Source organism: Mustela lutreola, chromosome 3, assembly GCF_030435805.1.
Source record: "Mustela lutreola isolate mMusLut2 chromosome 3, mMusLut2.pri, whole genome shotgun sequence".
NCBI classification, from domain to species: domain Eukaryota; kingdom Metazoa; phylum Chordata; class Mammalia; order Carnivora; family Mustelidae; genus Mustela; species Mustela lutreola.
The window spans coordinates 68,034,976-68,055,145 of record NC_081292.1 but is presented as its reverse complement, the minus strand read 5'-3'; the positions used below and the strand labels follow the sequence as shown (position 1 = coordinate 68,055,145).

The 20,170-nt window shown below is 40.6% G+C and overlaps 1 protein-coding gene across 7 annotated transcripts in view; it reads left to right on the top strand.

The window, feature by feature from the left end:
- The window catches only part of TRIM55 (tripartite motif containing 55), a 55,324-nt gene that overhangs the window by 23,248 nt on the left and 11,906 nt on the right, over window positions 1–20,170 (top strand). For 3 of the 7 annotated variants that reach the window (XM_059166326.1, XM_059166325.1, XM_059166328.1), the window contains 5 exons: window positions 8,488–8,721; window positions 9,272–9,294; window positions 9,398–9,522; window positions 11,020–11,267; window positions 12,572–12,859. In XM_059166326.1, coding sequence (XP_059022309.1) covers window positions 8,488–8,721; window positions 9,272–9,294; window positions 9,398–9,522; window positions 11,020–11,267; window positions 12,572–12,859 — 918 coding nt within the window. Of the gene's footprint in view, window positions 1–8,487; window positions 8,722–9,271; window positions 9,295–9,397; window positions 9,523–11,019; window positions 11,268–12,571; window positions 12,860–14,198; window positions 17,584–20,170 lie in introns of those variants that run through there. The other 4 variants (XM_059166331.1, XM_059166327.1, XM_059166329.1 and 1 more) reach the window with 4 other exon arrangements.

The following is a 20,170-nucleotide window of genomic DNA, read 5'->3' as shown; positions in this document are numbered from 1 at the left end:
GAGTGAAATGGTCCTACTTTACAGAGCAGGTGAAATCTGCTCCGGAGTTCAGGTCACAGAGCTCCTGTTCTCCCATCTTCCCTGGGGTGGTTATTTTCCTGCCTGGCTTTGCTCACCACCTGCCTGGAAACATTTTCTGGGAAGCCAGGAGTGGCTCTTGGCCAGGGGGTGGGGAGCTGTTGTTAAAGAATTCTCTCTTCTGATTGGCAAAGAACCCCTTAGGGATGGGAAATGGAGTAGTCCCTGGGTGGGCACTATCCTTCCCTAATTACCTCGCCTCTTCCCACTCGGGACCCTGACACCTGCCCTTTGGTAAGAGTGTCCATCCCTCACCCATGTCTAATTTTGTCCCTGATCATGTAATGTCTTGCAGGGCTGGTCTGGCCAGGCACCCGGCCCAGGACCAGCCCTGGGGAGCTGTTGAGCTTAGGCTAAATCACACTATGGACTTCTTATTACCCTTAAAAAATAATGTATGCAGTTGATGTGGGTTTACAATGATTCTGAATGGCTTTGAGAAGGACTGTAATCACGGAAGGCCAGTCTGAACTGTGTCAAAAGGAGGAGTGGCATTTTTTTCTCATTGTTGTGGGCTGGCAGTGTATAAAGGAGCCTACAGTCTTTTTAGCTGAATGTGGCTAACCTGGCTGAATGTGGCTCAGCCTGAGACATTCCCAGAGCTCTCTAGTTCAGGTTGTTGGAGGGCCTTCTAGACTGTTCTAGACAAGCCCACCATGATCTGGAGCCACACCTGCCTTTCCAGGCCAGGAAATGTTCTGGAACAGGCTTTGACTTAGAGGGCTGCTGGTTGGAGTAGACAAGCACACTGCCTTCAGAGCTCTCTTGCTTCCAGAAAAATGTGCTTGGCTTTCCTTCCTCGTCCCTAGAAATCATAACCTCCATCTTACAGTCTTTACAAAGGGCACTTATCCTATGTCACTGGACACCCAAGAGAGTAGGATATTAATACTAGCCTCGTGAGGCAGGCAGGCGGGCATAGAAATAATCCTGCTTTGTATGGATGCATGTCTAAAGAAAACAGCTACAAGTTGCATAATAAATATTTGACCTTGAGCATTTCCATTATCTGAAAAATGACAACTTTAATAAGATTCTCCAATGATTTTTGCAATGAAAACAAATCTATTATACTTCCAAAACAATAATTTTACCCAAATAGCTTTTGGGACCTTGTCCATGCAGTTACAAATATGAAGTCCAAATATAAGAATCATTTTAATAAGCATGCCAGAATTTTTAAGGCAACATTTTTAAAAAAATGTTTTTATTTTTTTTTTTAAAGATTTTATTTATTTATTTGTCAGAGAGAGAGCGAGCGAGAGTGAGCACAGGCAGACAGAGTGGAAGGCAGAGTCAGAGGGAGAAGCAGGCTCCCTGCAGAGCAAGGAGCACGATGTGGGACTCGATCCCAGGACGCCGGGATCATGACCTGAGCCGAAGGCAGCTGCTTAACTAACTGAGCCACCCAGGCGTCTTAAGGCAACATTTTAAAGGCAATAGAACATAGACTTAAAAGACCAGGCTTCAGAATTTGAATTTTAGCAGTCATTTAACTATATGACCTTTGGAAGTGGCTTAAGCCCTTTGTCCCTCAACTAACTCACTGGTCTAGTGGGGTTAGAAATACGTTCTTCATGGTGTTATTGTGACTTCTAAGTTGGGGTAAGAGGCACAGGCCAGGGCCTTGATTAAGTTACCTCCTATTGTTTTCGCAGTTAGCTTGAAAAGAACACACTTAGGGTAATGATGCTAATAATTGTTTGAACCACTGGGGCATTGGGATCATCTTTTAAATGGTGTCAGAATAAGACTATGAGGGTCTTGGTCGATTGTGATGTGGAGCTAAGTAAGCAACCCCTTTCAGACAGAAAAACTGAACATGAACAGTAGAAGATAGTGGCCCTATTCTTGATTTAAGAGGCTTGGAGGTAACTTAAAATATTGGGAAAGGGAGGCTAAGACTCTTCTGGGAAACGCGTTGACTCTCCACTGCAGACAGGAGCAAATTAAAGAACTGCTCATCTCACCGTGCTCTTGTGGCTTTCACTGAGCCAGAGGGGTACAGGGCTCTCTGCTTTACAGAGTTTACTCGAGGAGCTTCTAGATGGTCTGGACAGACACCCCAGGAGTAAGCTTTAGCGATCCCATGAATTAGAACATAATTGTTCTTCTAACACGAAGTGGGTGGCAACATGGTCACAGTAGAAAACAGCATGAATTTGAGACTCCCAAGCCCTACGGTCCCTGGGTAGAGTTGCTTCACTGAGCACTGCACAAGCCACCCCGCAGACAGGAGAGGGGCTGAACTCCGGCTCATGTGCCTGGAAGGAACATGTTCTCCTCATTTGTCTTCTCTAGTGTAGCCCAGCAGAGACCCAGCCACTCATCCTACTCTGCACTCATGGGACTTCTCCCAGGTGCTAGGAATAGAGACCTTAGGAGCAAAGGGTCAGCTGATTTCCTCAGGAGACTATTCCTACCTTAAGATAGTCCTTTCTTTAGTGTTATTAACCTGATGCCTGCTTTTTTCCCTTTCTTTTGGGGGTGTTGGGGACAGAAAACCCTACTGGGCTTAATGAAGGGAATTCTGAAGTCCTGTATTTCAAATGAAGCTGAGTGTGCCCTCCCAGACCCAGAGCTGCTGCACCAAACAAGTGTGGGTGCAGATGAGTGGTAAAGGAATGTGTTGGGTCTGTGAATGAGCCGGCTAGAGCCAGTTGCTCAGTGACAAGTGGTGGGGCGAAGAGCTTATCTGTAGCTCTATTTTGGTCCCAGAGGCGTGTTCCTTACATGGTAAGAGCAGTGGTTCCAATTGTCTTAGGTTTTCCTGTCATAGCCCTGGCACATTCCCAAACTGGGACTGACATTGCAGGGCCGAGAGATAGGATTTATGTCTTCATGCTGGAGATGACCACCCTGAAATTTGCCAGGAGTGGAAACATTTTAGAGACTGAAGACCAGAATATCTCTACATTTACCTCAAGTCATTGAGTCTGAAACTATAGAGTCAGAAGGGACCTTGGCAATCACCCAATCCCACCCCTTATAGCAGGGATAAGAAAACCACCCTAAGGCTAAGAAGCTTCCTTCTGGTCGCACGGCTGTTTTTTGCTATCTTCCTTTGAGTACTGAATGAAGCAGAGCCTTGGAGTACAGAAACTTTTAAGGACTGAATATCTCTCTAGAGACAAGTCATATTTCATTCACTCCACCATTCAGACAGTCTTTCTCATGTGTGCCCACTCTGCCATATTCTGCACACATAATGCTGTGAAGTAGTGATGAACTAAACAGACAAGTTTACTGCTCCCAGGAAGGTTTTGTTCTAGGAGGGGAGTTAGACCATAAAACCAATAAGTGTTTGGGGGAGACGGTGAGCCCCTGAAAATCCGGCCATTAAAAACAACGGAATGATGGTTCGTTGAGCGGCGAGTTCCATACTCTTTAGTAGAAGAGTGTAGTTGATTTTTTTCCTTGGAATGCTTCTTTCTGCAGCTGCATATCTTGTATCTTATCATCACTAAAATATAAAGAAGGCTCAAAATTAGAGTCTGTCAGTTGTTTTTGTTTTTTTAAGATTATTTATTTATTTATTTATTTGGCAGAGAGAGAGAACAAGTAGGCAGAGAGGTGGAGAAAGTCACTGTTAAAAGCTCCCTCAGCAGGGAGCCTGATGCAGGGCTCTATCCCAGGACCCTGAGATCCTGACCTGAGCCAAAGGCAGCAGCTTAACCCCCTGAGCCACCCAGGTGCCCTGAGTCTAACAGTTTTAACATTTCTGTGAAAGCAACAGCTAAACAATGGGTTTTGGATAAATATTAAAGGTTACCTACTCACGTCTAAGGAAATGGCCAAATGATTACTTGGTCTTTTTTCTTTTTAGCCGGATATTATGACATTGGTTGGAAACAGATATTCCACCTGTCATCATTTTGCCATTTTACCACAGTTTTCCCTTTATAAAGTCAACCCTTTTTGGTATATTGCATCCCTACTGGGTTCACCTTAGAGAAGAGGTGAATCTTATTTTCATTCAAAGATTACAGACAACTTCTTTTGGTTCTTCTAAGTGTCTTGGCAGACCCAGGAGGTAGGTCATGTTCCAGTGGGGGTTACACATCAGAAAATACTTGGAGGCAAATACCTAGTGCCTTTGTGATGGAAATTACTTCAGTCGCTAAACATTCTCACACAGGACCCCGTGTACACCCCTGACACACACACACACACACAGGACATAGGAACTGCATATATCAAAAGGAAGAAAATGGAGAATATTTGAAAAAGTAAATTTCAGAGTTTAAAAAGTATATATCTTGATTCAATTACCATCCAGAGAAGTGGGGGTAAGGAGAAGGTACACAGCCGAGAATTTTTACTGAAGCTTTTTTTTTTTTTTTTTAAACCAAGCCTTTTAACTGGAATAAATGCAAAAGAATGTTAAAAGGGGAAAAAAAATCTTTGAGGTGAGGAAGTTTTTGTGGAGAACAGAGAAAGATGGTTGCTATCATGCTTTTGCAGGTAACAATCATCCTTTAAAGTATGCTACCTGCAGCATTTTGATGAGGCAGAAGTCCATATTTTTCCCATTCCATTTTTCAGGTTACTGGAAAGTCACTGTTAAAAGCATTTCAGGTCCATATTTACAAAGGCACAGTAGGTGCTGAAATTCAGAGTAATTACTATCACTAGTGAGCTGGCCTCTAAGAAAATATTTTTCTTCTGTAACATATACTTGTTCCTTAATTACCTCAGAGGATGAGTCGATAAGCTGAGGTGTTTGTTGTTAGCTGACTTTTGTAGCACTTTGAAGGTCTTGTGGTCCAGAAGGATAGAAAGGCACCCACCTTAGTCTCTCATGTATTGCTTCTACATCGGAGAGTATGAAAAAAATAAAAGAATTTTAATTTCATGGAATATTTCTCATTTGAATCTGACATTAGGTTAACTTGAACATCTTTGGTTCATTTATAAGTCTATAAGTACAAGTTTCATAATTCCAAGAAAGAAGCATATTTTTCCTTTTTTAGAAACATATTTTTCTGACTCATATTTTGCATAGAATTATACTAAAGGCACATTAAGCAAGAGGAAAAAAAAGTTTTGTTTGTTTGTTTGTTAGAAAATCTGATCATTTTTCTACCTTTCTCATGAACACTAAAAAAATCATGGCATGTTTTTAGATCTTCTAATGCTTGGTACATAGTAATTAGTGAGTTTTGCTGAAGGAGTGAACTAATGAATATAATTCTGAAACAATCTGAAATTTCTTTAAGAGCCTACTTGCTGTGGAGTCGCTTTGTTAAAAGACATATATTTGGTTCACAGTAGTTCACATAAAATTTTTTTCAAATTTCTTTCAAGTGTCTCACAGCAGGTTATGGTAGGAGTAGTTGCAACCCAGAAGTTCAAAAGTCTTGGCTTGAGGCCAGACACCAACAATAAATGGCAGAATGGTTTGAGAAAATGATTTAACTCTGCTGGACTTCAGTTTCCACATGAGTGAAATGATTGCTCTGGAGCAGGTTACTTCTGATATTCCATGCAACTTCAAAATTCCACAACTTAATAATTCAAATTAAGGATAATTAGACCTAAGTTTAGTAAGCACTGATATAATACCCATAATGTGTCAGGTAATATTAAAAGGGTTTTATACAGCATGTAGTTTTATAATAATAATAATCAAGCATGAACTGTGCATAAGGCAGCATTTGATATACTGTAAATAAGTAAATGATATTTTCTATTAAATGATAGTAATTGTATTAAAATTAATATGGTCAAAATTACTAGAAAACCCAATTGAAATAAAATATACTTGGAATTGAAAATAAAGTAAAAATAAAGTGGTTATTTCATTTAAACCACTAGATAAAACACTAGCCATGACACATGATTTCGCATCATTCTCATTATAAATAATTTGGGTTTTGTGAGCTTGAATGTTCTCACACATATTAAATCATATGGAAGAAAACTTTTCAGAAACAAAAGTATTCTACCAGTATCACATCTTACTATTTGTTATATATGTTTCAAGTGTACAACTTCTTTTAGAAAAATAAGCTAGAAACCATCAAATATTTGCAGTAAACAGTAGTGCTTCTGAACATCAAAGAGGCATATTTCGGGAATGCGGTGAGCACAAGGTTTCCTGTGAGCTTGAACAGAAAGCACTACAGGGAAAGAAAGTTCGATTGGGAAGGTACTAACATGCTTCAGTTCTGAGGCCTCATAATGGTCCAGATCTCAAGCTAAATGGATGGAAATGGATGCAAATTTGGCAAGCCCAGTGATTTCCAGGTCTGGACACGCTTTGTGGGCTCTTGTCCTATTACCTTGATGACTGTCAAGACTCTATGGATTTTCATCCCCTCCTCACACCTTCTCTACTCCCGCTCATCTTTTATGGCCAAAGTGGGCATCGCTTCCACTAAGAAGCTCTTCTTGAGCCATCGACCCCTGCTCCCTTTCAATGTCTTGCACCCATAAACTTCCATAAAAACCCGCTATAAATCTTTAACATATTTCAATTATTCAGCCTACCTTCTTTATGCATTATTATTGTCCAGAAAATATGATGAGAATTAACTGTGTTCCAAGGGAAGCAGTGGAGTGAGGTGTATTTCTTGCACATTTTTGGAGTATTTTCATAATCAACTATTTGGTTTAGGTTATCCATTTTTTCCCCTTACTCTAAGAATAGTAGAGAAATTAGGGGAAAATGAAACAGTTTTAAAAAGCCTGGTTAAAAGATATATACTGAATATCTGTTGTCCAAAGTGGTATATGTCCTAAGCAGACCCAGATTCTATCCTTAAAGAGCCTATACTTTAGATATTTAAGAAACTTATGTATAAGAAAAAAGTGATACTTGACACACAAGAGACCAGTGTTTACTAAAATGAAAGAAAATGTAATAAGGGTCAGAAAGGTCAGAGATATCAGATAAATTGGATGGATTCCCAAGAAGCCTCTACTGGACAGGAGAGCTATGTTGGATCATTGGTGTCTCAAAGCCTGTTCTCAGCTGTAAAGGTCCTGAACCCAGAGATGGTCAGGACCAAGGAAATTGGCATATATACATACCAAGCTTACTAGAGCTTGAAAAACCAAAAGGCCAATGATCAGGCCAACTGCAAAGTTAATTATGATTTAACATGGACTCAAAGAGAAGGAAGTTAAATGGTACTAGAGGTGTTTCAGCAACACAATGGAAATGCACAAGTCTAATCTCCCATACAGCCTTTCTCTCTTTCTCTTGGGGACTCAAAGGCCAGATCCAATATTTCCTTGTTTTAGACAGTACTGGATAAATAGAAGACTAGGTAGATAGAAGTATATGCCAGTGGTGGTAAATATTATGGGATTTCAGAAGAACTAAAAGATGGTATTCAGTCATAGAGATCAAATAACATTTTAGGAAGAACTGGTATTCCAACAATGTCTTTAAGATTACTTAGAGTTGGAGCACCTGGGTGGCTCAGTCCTTAAGTGTCTGCCTTCGGCACAGGTCATGATCCCAGGGTCTTGGGATAGAGGAACGCATTGGGCTCTCTGCTCAGCAGGAAGCTGGCTTCTCCCTCTCTCACTCCTCCTGCTTGTGTTCTCTCTCTCGCTGGGTCTCTCTCTGTCAAATAAATAAATAAAATCTTAAAAAAAAAAAAAGGATTACTTAGAGTTTGCAACTGTGAACTGGGAAAGAGCATTCTAAAAGGAGGGGAAACGATGAGCAAAGAAAGTGAGTGGTTTGTTTTTGCTGGATACAGGGCATTGCGATGAAGAATAGTACAGTACTATGAAGGAAAGCTGGAACCAGGTAATGGAAAAGCTGGAAAGTCTGTTATGAAGTTAAAATATTATTCTTTGGAAAATGAGTAGTCAGAGAAAAAGCACTATACCCCCAGGGAAATGTACTCCAGGAAAATGAATTTGGAGCTTGAAAAACTCCATGGGTTTGCCTGAATAAATTCCAGATGTAGAGGCCAGTGGGAAGAACCAGAATCTCCATTCGAGGACTGAAACTAGGACAGGAGTAGTGTAGGTGGAGCAGAGAGACTGAAGGGTACAAACCAGGAAGTATCACGGTGTTTTCATTACACACACATACATATACACACACTCACCATAAGGCAAAATATAACACTATAAGCTATCTAATCAATATACAATTTTTTAAAAATGTGTCCTAATTTCTATGAAATTCTCCATTTATAAAGAACATAATGAAAAAGTCATTGATCCATTTAGCCAATTTGGTTGATTTGGGTTTGTCTAAGCATCAAATTTGATAAATATGAGATTTTCAAAGTATCAACACAATGGGAATCTCTAAGGGACAGCTTGAAGGGAAAAAAATACCCTATATATGCAAATTTTCTTATCCTCCAAAACATTCCAGGTAATTTTGCCAAATAGACACTCTTTCAAACACCTTCTAACATGAGCTAACCCAACTAACAGGAATGCTGCAGAAAACAGAAACAGGAACTCTGTGAAAAGTTTGATTACCTGTATGGCATCCTGGAGGAGAGGAAAAATGAAATGACCCAAGTCATTACACGAACCCAAGAGGAGAAACTGGAACATGTCCGTGCTCTGATCAAAAAGTATTCTGATCATTTGGAAAATGTGTCAAAGTTGGTTGAATCAGGAATTCAGTTCATGGATGAGCCAGAAATGGCAGTGTTTCTGCAGGTAAGTCTCCTTTTGGTACCTAATAAAACTAATCAAGAAGGTGGGTGCTGGAGAAGTAGGTGTCATCATATTTTTGTTATTTTTTTTTTAAAGATTTTATTTATTTATTTGACAGAGAGAGATCACAAGTAGACAGAGAGGCAGGCAGAGAGAGAGGGGGAAGCAGGCTCCCTGCTGAGCAGAGAGCCCGATGCGGGCCTCGATCCCAGGACCCTGAGATCATGACCTGAGCCGAAGGCAGCGGCTTAACCCACTGAGCCACCCAGGCACCCATATTTTTGTTATTTTATGTATATCTCATTTTGAGTTATTTTACCAACTATAATATAAGCTCATTATGTGTTCATGTCTCCATCTGTTTAAACAACTTCATAAGCATATATTTAAGGGACCATGACATCACTTAAATATAAGAAGGTTCTGGTATAAAACAGCAGTTATTCACAGCATTTAGAAACTAAGCTCTGAGATTTTCAGAATCAGCAGAGGAAAGAATTAAGTCTTTGATGAAAAGAACTTAAGTAGGTCTGTCTTTTGTTTGCTTTCACAGAATGCCAAAACCCTGTTACAAAAGTAAGTAATTTTCATTTTATGGAAAAATGCATACTTTTCATTTTTACCCGAGGCTATCAAACATTAGACCATGACAGAAAGTGGCAACTTGTCTTTGTTGCAGAATTTCTGAAGCATCGAAGGCATTTCAGATGGAGAAAATAGAACATGGTTATGAGAACATGAACCACTTCACAGTCAACCTCAATAGAGAAGAAAAAATCATCCGCGAAATTGATTTTTACAGAGGTTTGTTTTTCTTGTGACCATTTGGCCAAAGTTGCAGGTGTGTGAGAGCTGCAGCTGGGTTCAGCAGGAGAAAGAGGGGATTCAGGATCACCTCCAGAATGGATGTCGACAATTATACAAGGATCATAATCCAATGTGAAACTCTATTTCATTACAGATTCAATAGTTGGTTGACAGTGTTTAACTTTGCACAGCACAGTGCCCATTAGAATGCCATTTTTGGGCATTTGACTCTGAGCAGTCAAACACTTAATAATTGATGGTGATGATGATGTCTCAACAGCAATCCTACAAGAGGCGTCAACCACAGTGCTGTGAAGTGTTACCGAGTGCAAGGTTAAGGATGAGATAAAAATAAAATGTAGAAGACATTTGGAGAGATATTGTAGCACATCCACTTAATCGGACTTTAGAGGGCAAGAATAGTAATGAGTCACAGAATAAGTTACACCTGGAAACAAAACTGGCTCTCTGTGACCAGATGTATTTCATGAGTTATAAATGCATCTCTACCATTTGGCCCAGAGACCGCCCTCTTGGAAGTTAGTCCCCCTGAAATAATTGAAAAAAGGAAAATAACCTTGGAACTGACCAAAGTTATTGATGGTCTTGATTCATCATGGTCATCTAGATGACAAGACACCTTGACTAGACTACTAATAACCAGGAATCTATATCAGTGTATACAGATGTAACTTTATTTTTTAAAAAGATTTTATTTATTTATTTGATAGATAGAGATCACAAGTAGGCAGAGAAGCAGGCAGAGAGAGAGGGGGGAAGCAGGCTCCCTGCTGAGGAGAAAGCCCGATGCAGGGCTCCATCCCAGGACCCTGGGATCATGACCTGAGCCGAAGGCAGAGGCTTTAACCCACTGAACCACCCAGGCCCCCCCAGATGTAACTTGAGAAGCAAGTCTTCAGGATGTATCTTTTTAAAAAAAATTACTTAATATTGTTATCTCTTCTTAATATTTCCTGAGGGAATATTAAGATCAATGCATTAGAAAAAGAGTCATGGCTTTAACTGGGCATAAGTCAGCATTCACTGAACAGAGGAGGTAAGACATTAAAACAAGACAGGGTTTTGTATGTTTTCTGAGAAAGGGAAGAGAGTTGTATTTCCATGTAATCTGACACAGATAAACAAGTGAAAATCTCAGCCCCAGCCCTCCAGGAGCTTGCAGATGTGACAAAGTATGGTATAAATGTGGCCAGGCTCTGGGAGTGGGGGTCAGGTTCATAGTTCACAGTAGTAGTAAGGACTGTGCTTTGTACTGAGAAGGGGAACAAGGAGGAAGGAGATGGTTGGGCCCATCTTCACATTTCTCTTGTCCACATTTAACTAGAATGTGGCATATTTGGGCCATAGTCCAGCGTCTGATGGAGAAGATTTCCCTAGCCCAACTTTAATCTGGGCTGTTAAGTACTGGCCATTAATTGATTTCATAGCTGCAGTGGTAATTATAATGATTTTAAGAACACATTACCTTACCAGAAGATGAAGATGAAGAAGAAGAAGGAGAAGAAGAAGGAGAAGGAGCGGAAGGAGAAGGGGAAGAAGCAGAAGTGGAAGAGGTAGAAAATGCTCGAACAGAGTCATCAGGAGAAGAGGAAAGTCCAGAGAAAGCCTTGGAGCCCTCTCAGCTGGCCTCAGAGGTCCAGGCTGCCACAGGAGCACTTCCAGTTTTCTCCCCAGAGCCACCTCCAGCCCTGCCAGCCACTGCAGATGTCCCAGTGACACAGGTAACCATTCACTAATTCCCTCCCACAGGACACACAGGTGGGCCTCCTTGCTGAATAGCCGAAACAATTGATTCTGCCTTAAGAAAAGAGTAGCTTTAGGTCAGACATTTGTATGTGAAAGACAAAAGAATTCATAGCAGTCACAATGTCAGGGGGGAAAGTCCACTAAGTGATTCAACAGTTCGTTGTTATCATTGGTTGGTGAGACTGAGTTTAACTCAATTTTCCCACCAATAGCACCCTCAAATCTGAGGCAATCTTTGGAAATTTTGTGTGCAGAGGAGAGGGCTATGTGTGTAACATGTTAGTTCATAGAGAGCCAAAGTCATGAAGATTGGGTCTGCTCTGAAACCATTTGTGGGGTACAGCGTGAGAAATAAAATGACTACACCTTTAGAACTTTGAATTTTCTGTAGATAATAAAGATGATAAATAGAGAAGTCATGCTTGTCTATCCCTGTCACATCTTTCAGTAAGTGGGCAAACAAATGACATCTGATTTTCTATATATCTGTCATTCCATGAGATTATATGTTAAAAGAACTGTTATAGAGATTTCCTAGGAGATAATTCATCCCAAATCCTGTATCTGATTGGCTGACCCTTTGTTTCTGACTTCATGGCACCTTCAGCAGAGAGGTCTCGACTTACGGAGTTTGTGGGCAATGTAGATTCATCAAAAAGGTGTCCTGGTTTTGCACCTGCTTTCATAGTGGATTGAAAGTATCGATAGAAACAAAATGTTAGAGGGGAAACTCTGAATTAAAGAATTACATTCTATGTTCGGTCTCCATAGGAAACCAGGCTAAAAGATCATTTACAGTCCCTCGACTCTTGAAATTCTGGGTATACCAATTGCCCTGAGTTTGAAAGAGGTGTGGTAACTAAATGAGAGGTGGATTTGATCAATAAGATCAATTTGGGATTTTAGAAAAGAGGTTTGGTGAGCCCACCTGGAATGTCAAAATATTGATCGTGGCCAACAGATCGACCTTTCTCCTGTATCAGATATTTTATAAGCACCCTTCATTTCAGGCATCTGCTATCTGTCTCAGCCTACCATCTAGTGAAGGACAAGCACAGAAAACAAGAGTGGGCACGTGAAGGTGCCCAGACAGAGGAGCCCTGGCAGCGCTCCTTCCCTGAGTGCTCACAGAGGGTGGGATCAAGTTGAACATGTGTTAAATCAGGCACTGCACAGACAGCTCACTGTTTTCAAACCCAAAGGGAACTAAAACCGACTGCTTTTTCTTCTTCTTCTTCTTCCTCTTTTTTTACTTTTGAATGTATCTGCCCCAATTAAGGGGGAGGTTGTGCCCACTGGCTCTCAGCAGACCACAGAGTCTGAAACTCCAGTCCCTGCAGCAACGGACCCTGCGGATCCCTTGTTTTACCCTAGTTGGTACAAAGGCCAAACCCGGAAAGCCACCACCAACCCACCTTCCACCTCAGGGAGCGAAAGTCTGGGACACATAGGGCCTCCTGGTTCTGAGGATTCGAATGTGCAGAAGGCAGAAGTGGCAGAAGCTGCAGCCAGTGAGAGGGCAGCAGTGAGTGGTAAGGAAACTAGTTCACCTGCAGCTACTTCTCAGGTTAGTGTTGATGCTCTTGTGTTGGAATGCTCCCCCATGCCACCTAGCGTCCTGCTGGGGTCACAGCAAGAAAGAAGGGCTTCCCAAGGGGCAGAAAGAAACCCTGGCTGTGGGGAGAATGCAGAAACAACTCATCCTCCAATTTGGGCTTGTTTGTTTGTTTGTTTGTTTAAGTCTGGCAAAACAAAAAGGAAAACAGATTGACTTAACTCTGTGAGGTGACCCCACACCTGGCTTCCCAGGGGAAGGGATCCAAGCACACCGGACCCTGACGCATGCAGTCGGAAGCTGCTTTGTCTGTGGTGCCTGGCTGCTGGCCCAGGTTTCCCTTTGCCAAGGCCACTTGCCCTTGCTCAGCCTTTTCTGTGTCCTCTCTGGGCTTCCAAAAACTAATCCTAAGCTTTTGTGTCATTCCCAGCAACCGTGAAGGAGCACGTTTGAACTGAGCTCTTAAGTCCGCTCTGGAAAATAACCTCTAATTGACTCATGGATTCTGGGAGTGTGCTGGCTATGGCTAGAAAAAGATAGTATTGGCTTGATTAAACCAGAGCTTCCTAAACATGAGCTGCTGGGAGCAGAAAAGCACAGGTTTTCCTACATTAGGCTTTTTTTAAGGGTTACTTAATACCTTTTGTTTTATTTTTTTCCTTTTTATAATGTACTTTGAAGGCCATGTTTTTCCTACAATGGGTTAGATGTTTGCATGGCTCAAAGACTCCCTAGAAGAAATATTCTATAATTTCTTCACAAGGAAGAATGCTCATGGTTGTTCCATCCTTATGAACATTCTTAAATGGTGTGCGGACATGAATGTTGCCCGGACATGGGATGTCACATAAATACTCCCTGGTTCCATGCGCCGGGTCATCAGGTGATAATGAACAACAAACAGCATTTTTCAAAAAATCAGAAAGTTACTTATTTCTTGACTGTATCTGCTCAAGTGAACCTTAATTTCATGAGGTAATAAAGGGAAATTATTTTTGGAAAACTGAAAAGTACCATGTTTTTGTGTCATATATTTGTTTTCACAAATGAAAAATGACAAAAATAAATGTTTGGTATAAGGAAACATTTTGAGGTAGTTTTTCGGTTAAAAATGGAATGTAAAGTTTTCTAGAAAATTTATGGTAACTTTATTTCTAGAAAGTTAATTGGATTTCTTACATATTTAGTGGAAGTTGAGTCAGGAGGAGCTGTTTTCTGAAAACAGTGGTGCAAAACCCCATAATAGGAGAATGTAATAGGGCTCCAAACCCAAAAGCAAAATCCATCTAAATGATGTTGAAAATATTATTTGTGATAATATCAGTGAAGCTTTCTTCTTGTTTTCTCACAGGAGTTAGTAATCTGCCTAGCACTTTTGGCTTTTCTTATACTTCACTACATCTGGCGTCAGATTCAGTGCTTGGTTTTAACTTTAATGGGTAGGAAATATTTTCTTTTCCCTTCACTAACACCTCATGCAGTTTCTTACATAATGTTCCTACTCTATAGGCTCAGAGATCAATTTCTCCCCAACTTTGAGGCTCAGCCATCGAAAAAGATTGAAATTCTAGATAATATTCATGGCTTTAAGCTCCCTACAATGCAATCACCTCAAGGTGCCTTCCTGAGGAGAATTGCTCCATTATCTAATCCTGCATGGAGGGGAATCCTGACTCAGAGGGCAATTATTCAGTAATCCACTAAGAACGGATCCTCCAGAATGGCCACGAGTGGAGGCCAGTTTCAAAAGTGTAGTGAGGATTCACTGCTCTTAAAGTACAGGGAGGATGAGTTTAGGAATATATACGGTTTCCATAGATTAAGAAGCTACATTTCATACACTTACACCAGAGGCACCCAGGATGGGGCTGGATGACCCTTGCCAAAGATACTCGGGCAATCCTTGCACTGGTGGGCAGGTGGTCCGGGGGACTTCTCAGTCCTTTTTGAATCCTCAGAGTTTATGGTCTTTCCTGAGAGAGGAGATCTCTGACAGAAAGATACCCTGGGTGCAGCACCATCAGGAGGATCTCAGCCAGGTGAGATCTGAATGAATAAAAAGCAAGAAGATCAACATTCATCCACCAGACATAAAGAATGAGAACCAAAGAAAAGTCATAAAGCCAAAACCTTTCCTTTTCCTAGCCAAGTCTTTTCTTAATGACTATTGTAAGATTTGCATGGGAACTGACATCTTACTCCTTTAACAGCCTTTGTGAGATTATCAGTTTAAAAATATTTAAAGATTCAAGCCTCATGTTCTTTTGAGTAAATGACACTGTTGGACCTGAGGCCCAGCTCCTTGTGCCTGTAGCTCAGAATCAATTTAGGGTGACTGGTGCTGAAAGGCCTCAGCTATTTCTGGCTCATTGACTTTTTCCTGGGGTGACATTGACTCTTCTGGAAGCTCCCATCATAGTTCCTTTCTGCCTCATTAGCTGTCTGTTCAGCAATGATGGTAGGATCACCATGGGTCCCTGTCATGTCTGAAACTATGGGTGACTAGGATCTGCCCCCGGTGTCTAATAGTGAGCCAGAAACCTGTGTACCCTAGAGTGTTCCTAGCATCCTTACAGTCTGCTTATTATTTGTGGTGAAGAGCAGTGGGTAGAAGCGTTGGCCATGGACTCAATGGGGCAAATGAGGGAGAGAGAAAACACCATATTTTACGGGAATATCCTGAATCACTGTGGATCTGAATAATTGTCTGAAGAGTTCAGTTTATATTCTGAGAATTCAGGTTTGGGGTTTTGTTGCCATATATTCTTGTAATGCTTCTCTGAGGCTGCAGGGGGAAGAGTCATGCTTCTTGCCTGCCATCCACTGAGCCCATGTCATGTACCCTGACATTCACATGCCTGTCTGCTGAGATGAGGGTGAGACAGTTGGGAGTGCCCTGGAGTAGGGTGATTGGCATTCACCATTGCAAAGAATATGGACAGATCAATAGAGACCTCACCCGAGTATCAGATTCCTGGCCCCTGAGGATTTTTGCAGGCCTGCTTCATTTTCACCACTTCAGAACCCGACTCACTAAATTAATATTTGTCCAATGCAAGGTTAGCTTATGGGAATTCCATGCTTTATTATTAGCCTTTCCGTGGACACTGAGGATGTGACACAAAAGTTCTCCTCGATTCCCCGGTGGTCTTACCTCTCTCTACTATGTGTCAGGGAATAAGGTTGCCTGAGAATCTCAAGCATTTCAGGCTCACCGACTGATCCATAAACTCACGTCACTCCCTTTCAGGCTTTTAAGAAGGCAAATGTTCTGTTTCCGAGTGCCTTCTTCGCATCCATTCACACAGTGAAACCCGCCCTTGCCTTTGCTGCCTGTGATTTCTGATACCATACAATCTCCACTTTTTCCCGTACTTTCTCTCTTCACCCAATTGCACAGGCAGATTATATGTTAGAAACTGGTTGTGGCAAAAACCACATATCAGCAGTCTCCACCAGTGGCCACCTGGGATTCAGAGGAACACTGTTGCCTCCCCCCACAACCCATTCTTGAAAAAAAAAATTTCTCAGCAAGGTTTGGATTCATCCCTGTGGCAACACTGAATCCCACAGAACAGAGACTCTTCTGCAGGAGGCACTTTGAATCCTGCAACATTCTATTCCACCCAGGAAACCCCGTGAATGCCCCTGGACCTGAACTGGTCTTTAGCTGCAAAATTGCCTTCTAAGTTTCCACCTTTCTAGGCCGTAACTGTTGTATGTTCAGTCAATGCAAAGAGAGTTTGGATGAAATAACATTTGATCCACCTCAGGTATTAAGGTTTACATTTATTTTGAAAAAGTGACATCACACCCTAGTCAATCTTAGAGGACAGGGCAGTAATAAGGTGGGAAAGAGGCGGGTCAGCTGCCCTTGGAAAACAGTCTCTGTGAGCCTCATCTCCTGGGCATGCCTTGTTGTGGCCAGTTCCAAGTCCAGTCTGCTTCCCTCCTTTGCCCTTCCTCTTCTCATACAACTTACATGCAAATTACACCTGAGTGTTAAGACAAGGACCATTCCCACAACCTACACTCATGGACAACTGAGTATTTTATTGGGAATATATGTGGCAGTTAGATTTTTCCAAAGTGGGACCAGCAACAATGAAAGACCCTCCCTGTTTCCCTTCCTCCCTCCCTACAGAGGTTTAGTGGCCTTGTGTGGAAGGATTTGTCCAAAGTGTTTAAAGGAAGCTGTTCAGGGAACAGGGATTTCCAGAGAAATGTCTTCCTGTTGGGTGGATTAAGTTGGCTGCTGTTCTGGCTGATACTTGAGCTGGACCATGCTGGCTGCCTCAAGGTCAGAGGAACTCCCATTGCCCGCCCCCCCCCCCGCCCCCACACACACCCCAATGAGAGTCAGTTGCTTTGGAAATAGGGACTTTGACATTGATCATTGACTATGATCTCCGCAAATTTCTGCCTCTATAAGAACTCCATCTCACATATTTCACCAGAGTATGAAGCTACGGTTATAAGAGAACCTAGAAGCTTTACCATATCATAGCCATTTGTTGAAGAATAGAATAGCTACTCTTCACATTCCATTCTTCAAGTCTGAATATAGACAAACAGGTTGGGTAGGAATTCTGTCTTAGGCACTGGAAGGATCTATGAAATTAATAAAAAGGACTTAGTTCCTGTCCTCCCACTTCTCTGCACCAACTCTGGGCATTTATTTTCTTTGAGCCTCAGTTTTCTCACAGGGAAGATGAAGTAGCTACAAAAAAAAAAAAAAAAAAAAAAAAAAAAAAGATTCATTGATTTACACAGTGGAGAGTGAAAAATGTAGTACTAAGAATTTTATAAATTGTTTCAGTATGTCATTGGGAGGGTTACAGACTCAGGCCTGAGTCTGTACACCAACGGACAATAGTAACAGTTTCTCAGTGAAATAGACAACCCATCGCATTTCTCAAAATATATGTCCTGCCTTGAAGCTCTTCCATAAATGTCCATTTCCCAAACTCTCCCAAATCTCTTCCATGGCACGTTTTCAGCTGAATGTTTACAGAGCTGCAATTACCCCTTTTGATGCCATAAACTCCATAAAATCTATTATGGCTCAACTCTAAAGACCACCTGAGGGCACTTAAAGACCTCACTGCCCAGTAGAGCAAATTCTTAGAATGTACGCGGTAGAGCTAATCACAGAATAGTAGATGAATGAAGAGAAGAGCAATATGTGGCTTAAAAATCTACCTAAGTGTTATAGTTCAATCAGTTTTGACAAATATGTAGCCTTCTATAGCTACTACACAATTAAGATGTAGAATATTTCCATCAGTCTACAAAGTGCTCTCATGTGCCTTTGCAGTTCAGTTAATCCCTTCCCTGCATCACCGTGGGCACAGTGTCAATCTTCTTTATGTGTTAGCCATTCTAATGGATGTGTATTTTATGTCATTTAATTTGCATTTCCCCCAATGACTACTGATGTTTAGCATGTTTTCATGTGCTTCTGAACCATTTTGATATTTTCTTTGATGGAGTATCTGTTCACAATTGCCCTATTTCTTTGGGCTGTTTATCTTATTGGAGAGTTGTAAAAGTTCTTTATGTTATTTTGGATAAAACTCCCTTATCAAACATGTTTTGCAAATATTTTCTCCTAGTATGTGGCTTGCCTTTTCATGTCCTTAAGTATATTTTGAAAAGCAACCATTTTTAGTTTTAATGAAGTTCAATTTGTCATTTTTTTTTCCTTTATGCTTTGTGGTTTTTGTGTCTCAAGAAATCTTTGCTTACCTCAAAAAATTACAAGGATTTTATCTTTCTTCTAGGATTTTTATAGTTTCAACTCTTAAATTAGATCTAAGATCATTTTAAGTTAATTTTTGTATTGTGAGAAAAGGATCAAGGATTTTTTTTTTTTTTGTCTGCTTATTTTCCATATAGGTATTTGTTCCAACACTATTTGTTCCAACACCTTCCCCCAGTGAATTACCTTGATGACTTTGTAGAAATTCCAATGACCATATGTGTTCAGGTCTATTTGTAGATGCTCTACCTTGAACCATTAATCTGTATGTTTGTCTCTCTACCAATACCGGCACTGTCTTGATTATTATAGCTTTACGGAAGTCTCTAAATCAGGTAACATAAGTCTTCTAATTTATTGGTTTTATTTGGCTTTATTGGTTTTCCCTCTCTCATTTTTTCCAAGTTTTCTATTTCATTCATCTCTGTTCCTTATTATTTTCATCCTTATGCTTACTTTGGGTTTAATTTTCACTTCTCTTTCTAGATTCTTAGGGTGAAAATTTGAATTATTGATTTGAAATCTTTCTTATTTTCTAATATAAGCATTAATGCTATAAATTTTCTTCTACTTACTGCTTTAACTGCATCCCACAAGATTTGGTATGTTGTATTTTCACTTTCATAAATGAAATTTATGAATTAAAATTCAGAATATTTTCTAATTTACCTTGAGATTTGTTCTTTGACCTATGAGTTATTTAGATGAGTAGTGTTTATTTTTGACATATTTGGAGATATTCCAGATATCCTTCTGTTTGATTTCTAGTTTGATTCTGTTGTGGAGAGAGAATACTCTTTATATATTCTCAATCCTTTTAAATTTAAGATATGTTTTATAGCCCAGAATATGATCAACCTTGGTGGATTTTCCATGTGCACTTGAAAACATTGTATTTTCTGTTGTTGAGTGAGTGTTCTATAAATGTCAACTAGGTCAGTTAATTGATAGTGTTTTTCTTTTTTTTTTTTTTTAAGAATTTTTAAAAAAATTTATTCATTTGACAAAGAGAAAGAGATCACAAGTAGGCAGAGAGGCAGGCAGAGAGAGAGGGGGAAGCAGGCTCCCCACTGAGCAGAGAGCCCGATTTGGGGCTTGATCCCAGGACCCTGAGATCATAACCTGAGCCGAAAGCAGAGGCTTAACCCACTGAGCCACCCAGGCACCCTAATTGATAATGTTTTTCAAGTCTATAATATCCTTACTGATTTTCTGTTGACTTGTGTTATCAATTGCTGAGAGAAGAAGTTTGAGATCTCTGATTATAACTGGTGGTTTGTGTATTTATTCTCACAATTCTATTACTTTTACCTCATGCATTTGAAACTCTGTTTAGGTGCATTTATATTTAGCATTGTTCCATTGTCTTGAAGAATTTATCCCAAGATAAGTGTTAAGCAAAACAAAATTGTTTTCTATCTCTCTTTTTCGTGTGCATCTGCCTGCTTTAATGGGTATGAGGGTCCTCATATACATATACTATCTTTTAAAGTAACTTAGCAAAGTTAGAAGGCAGGTGGGGAGAGGCTAGGGGAGAATGATGCTGACAATCCTTAAGGTGT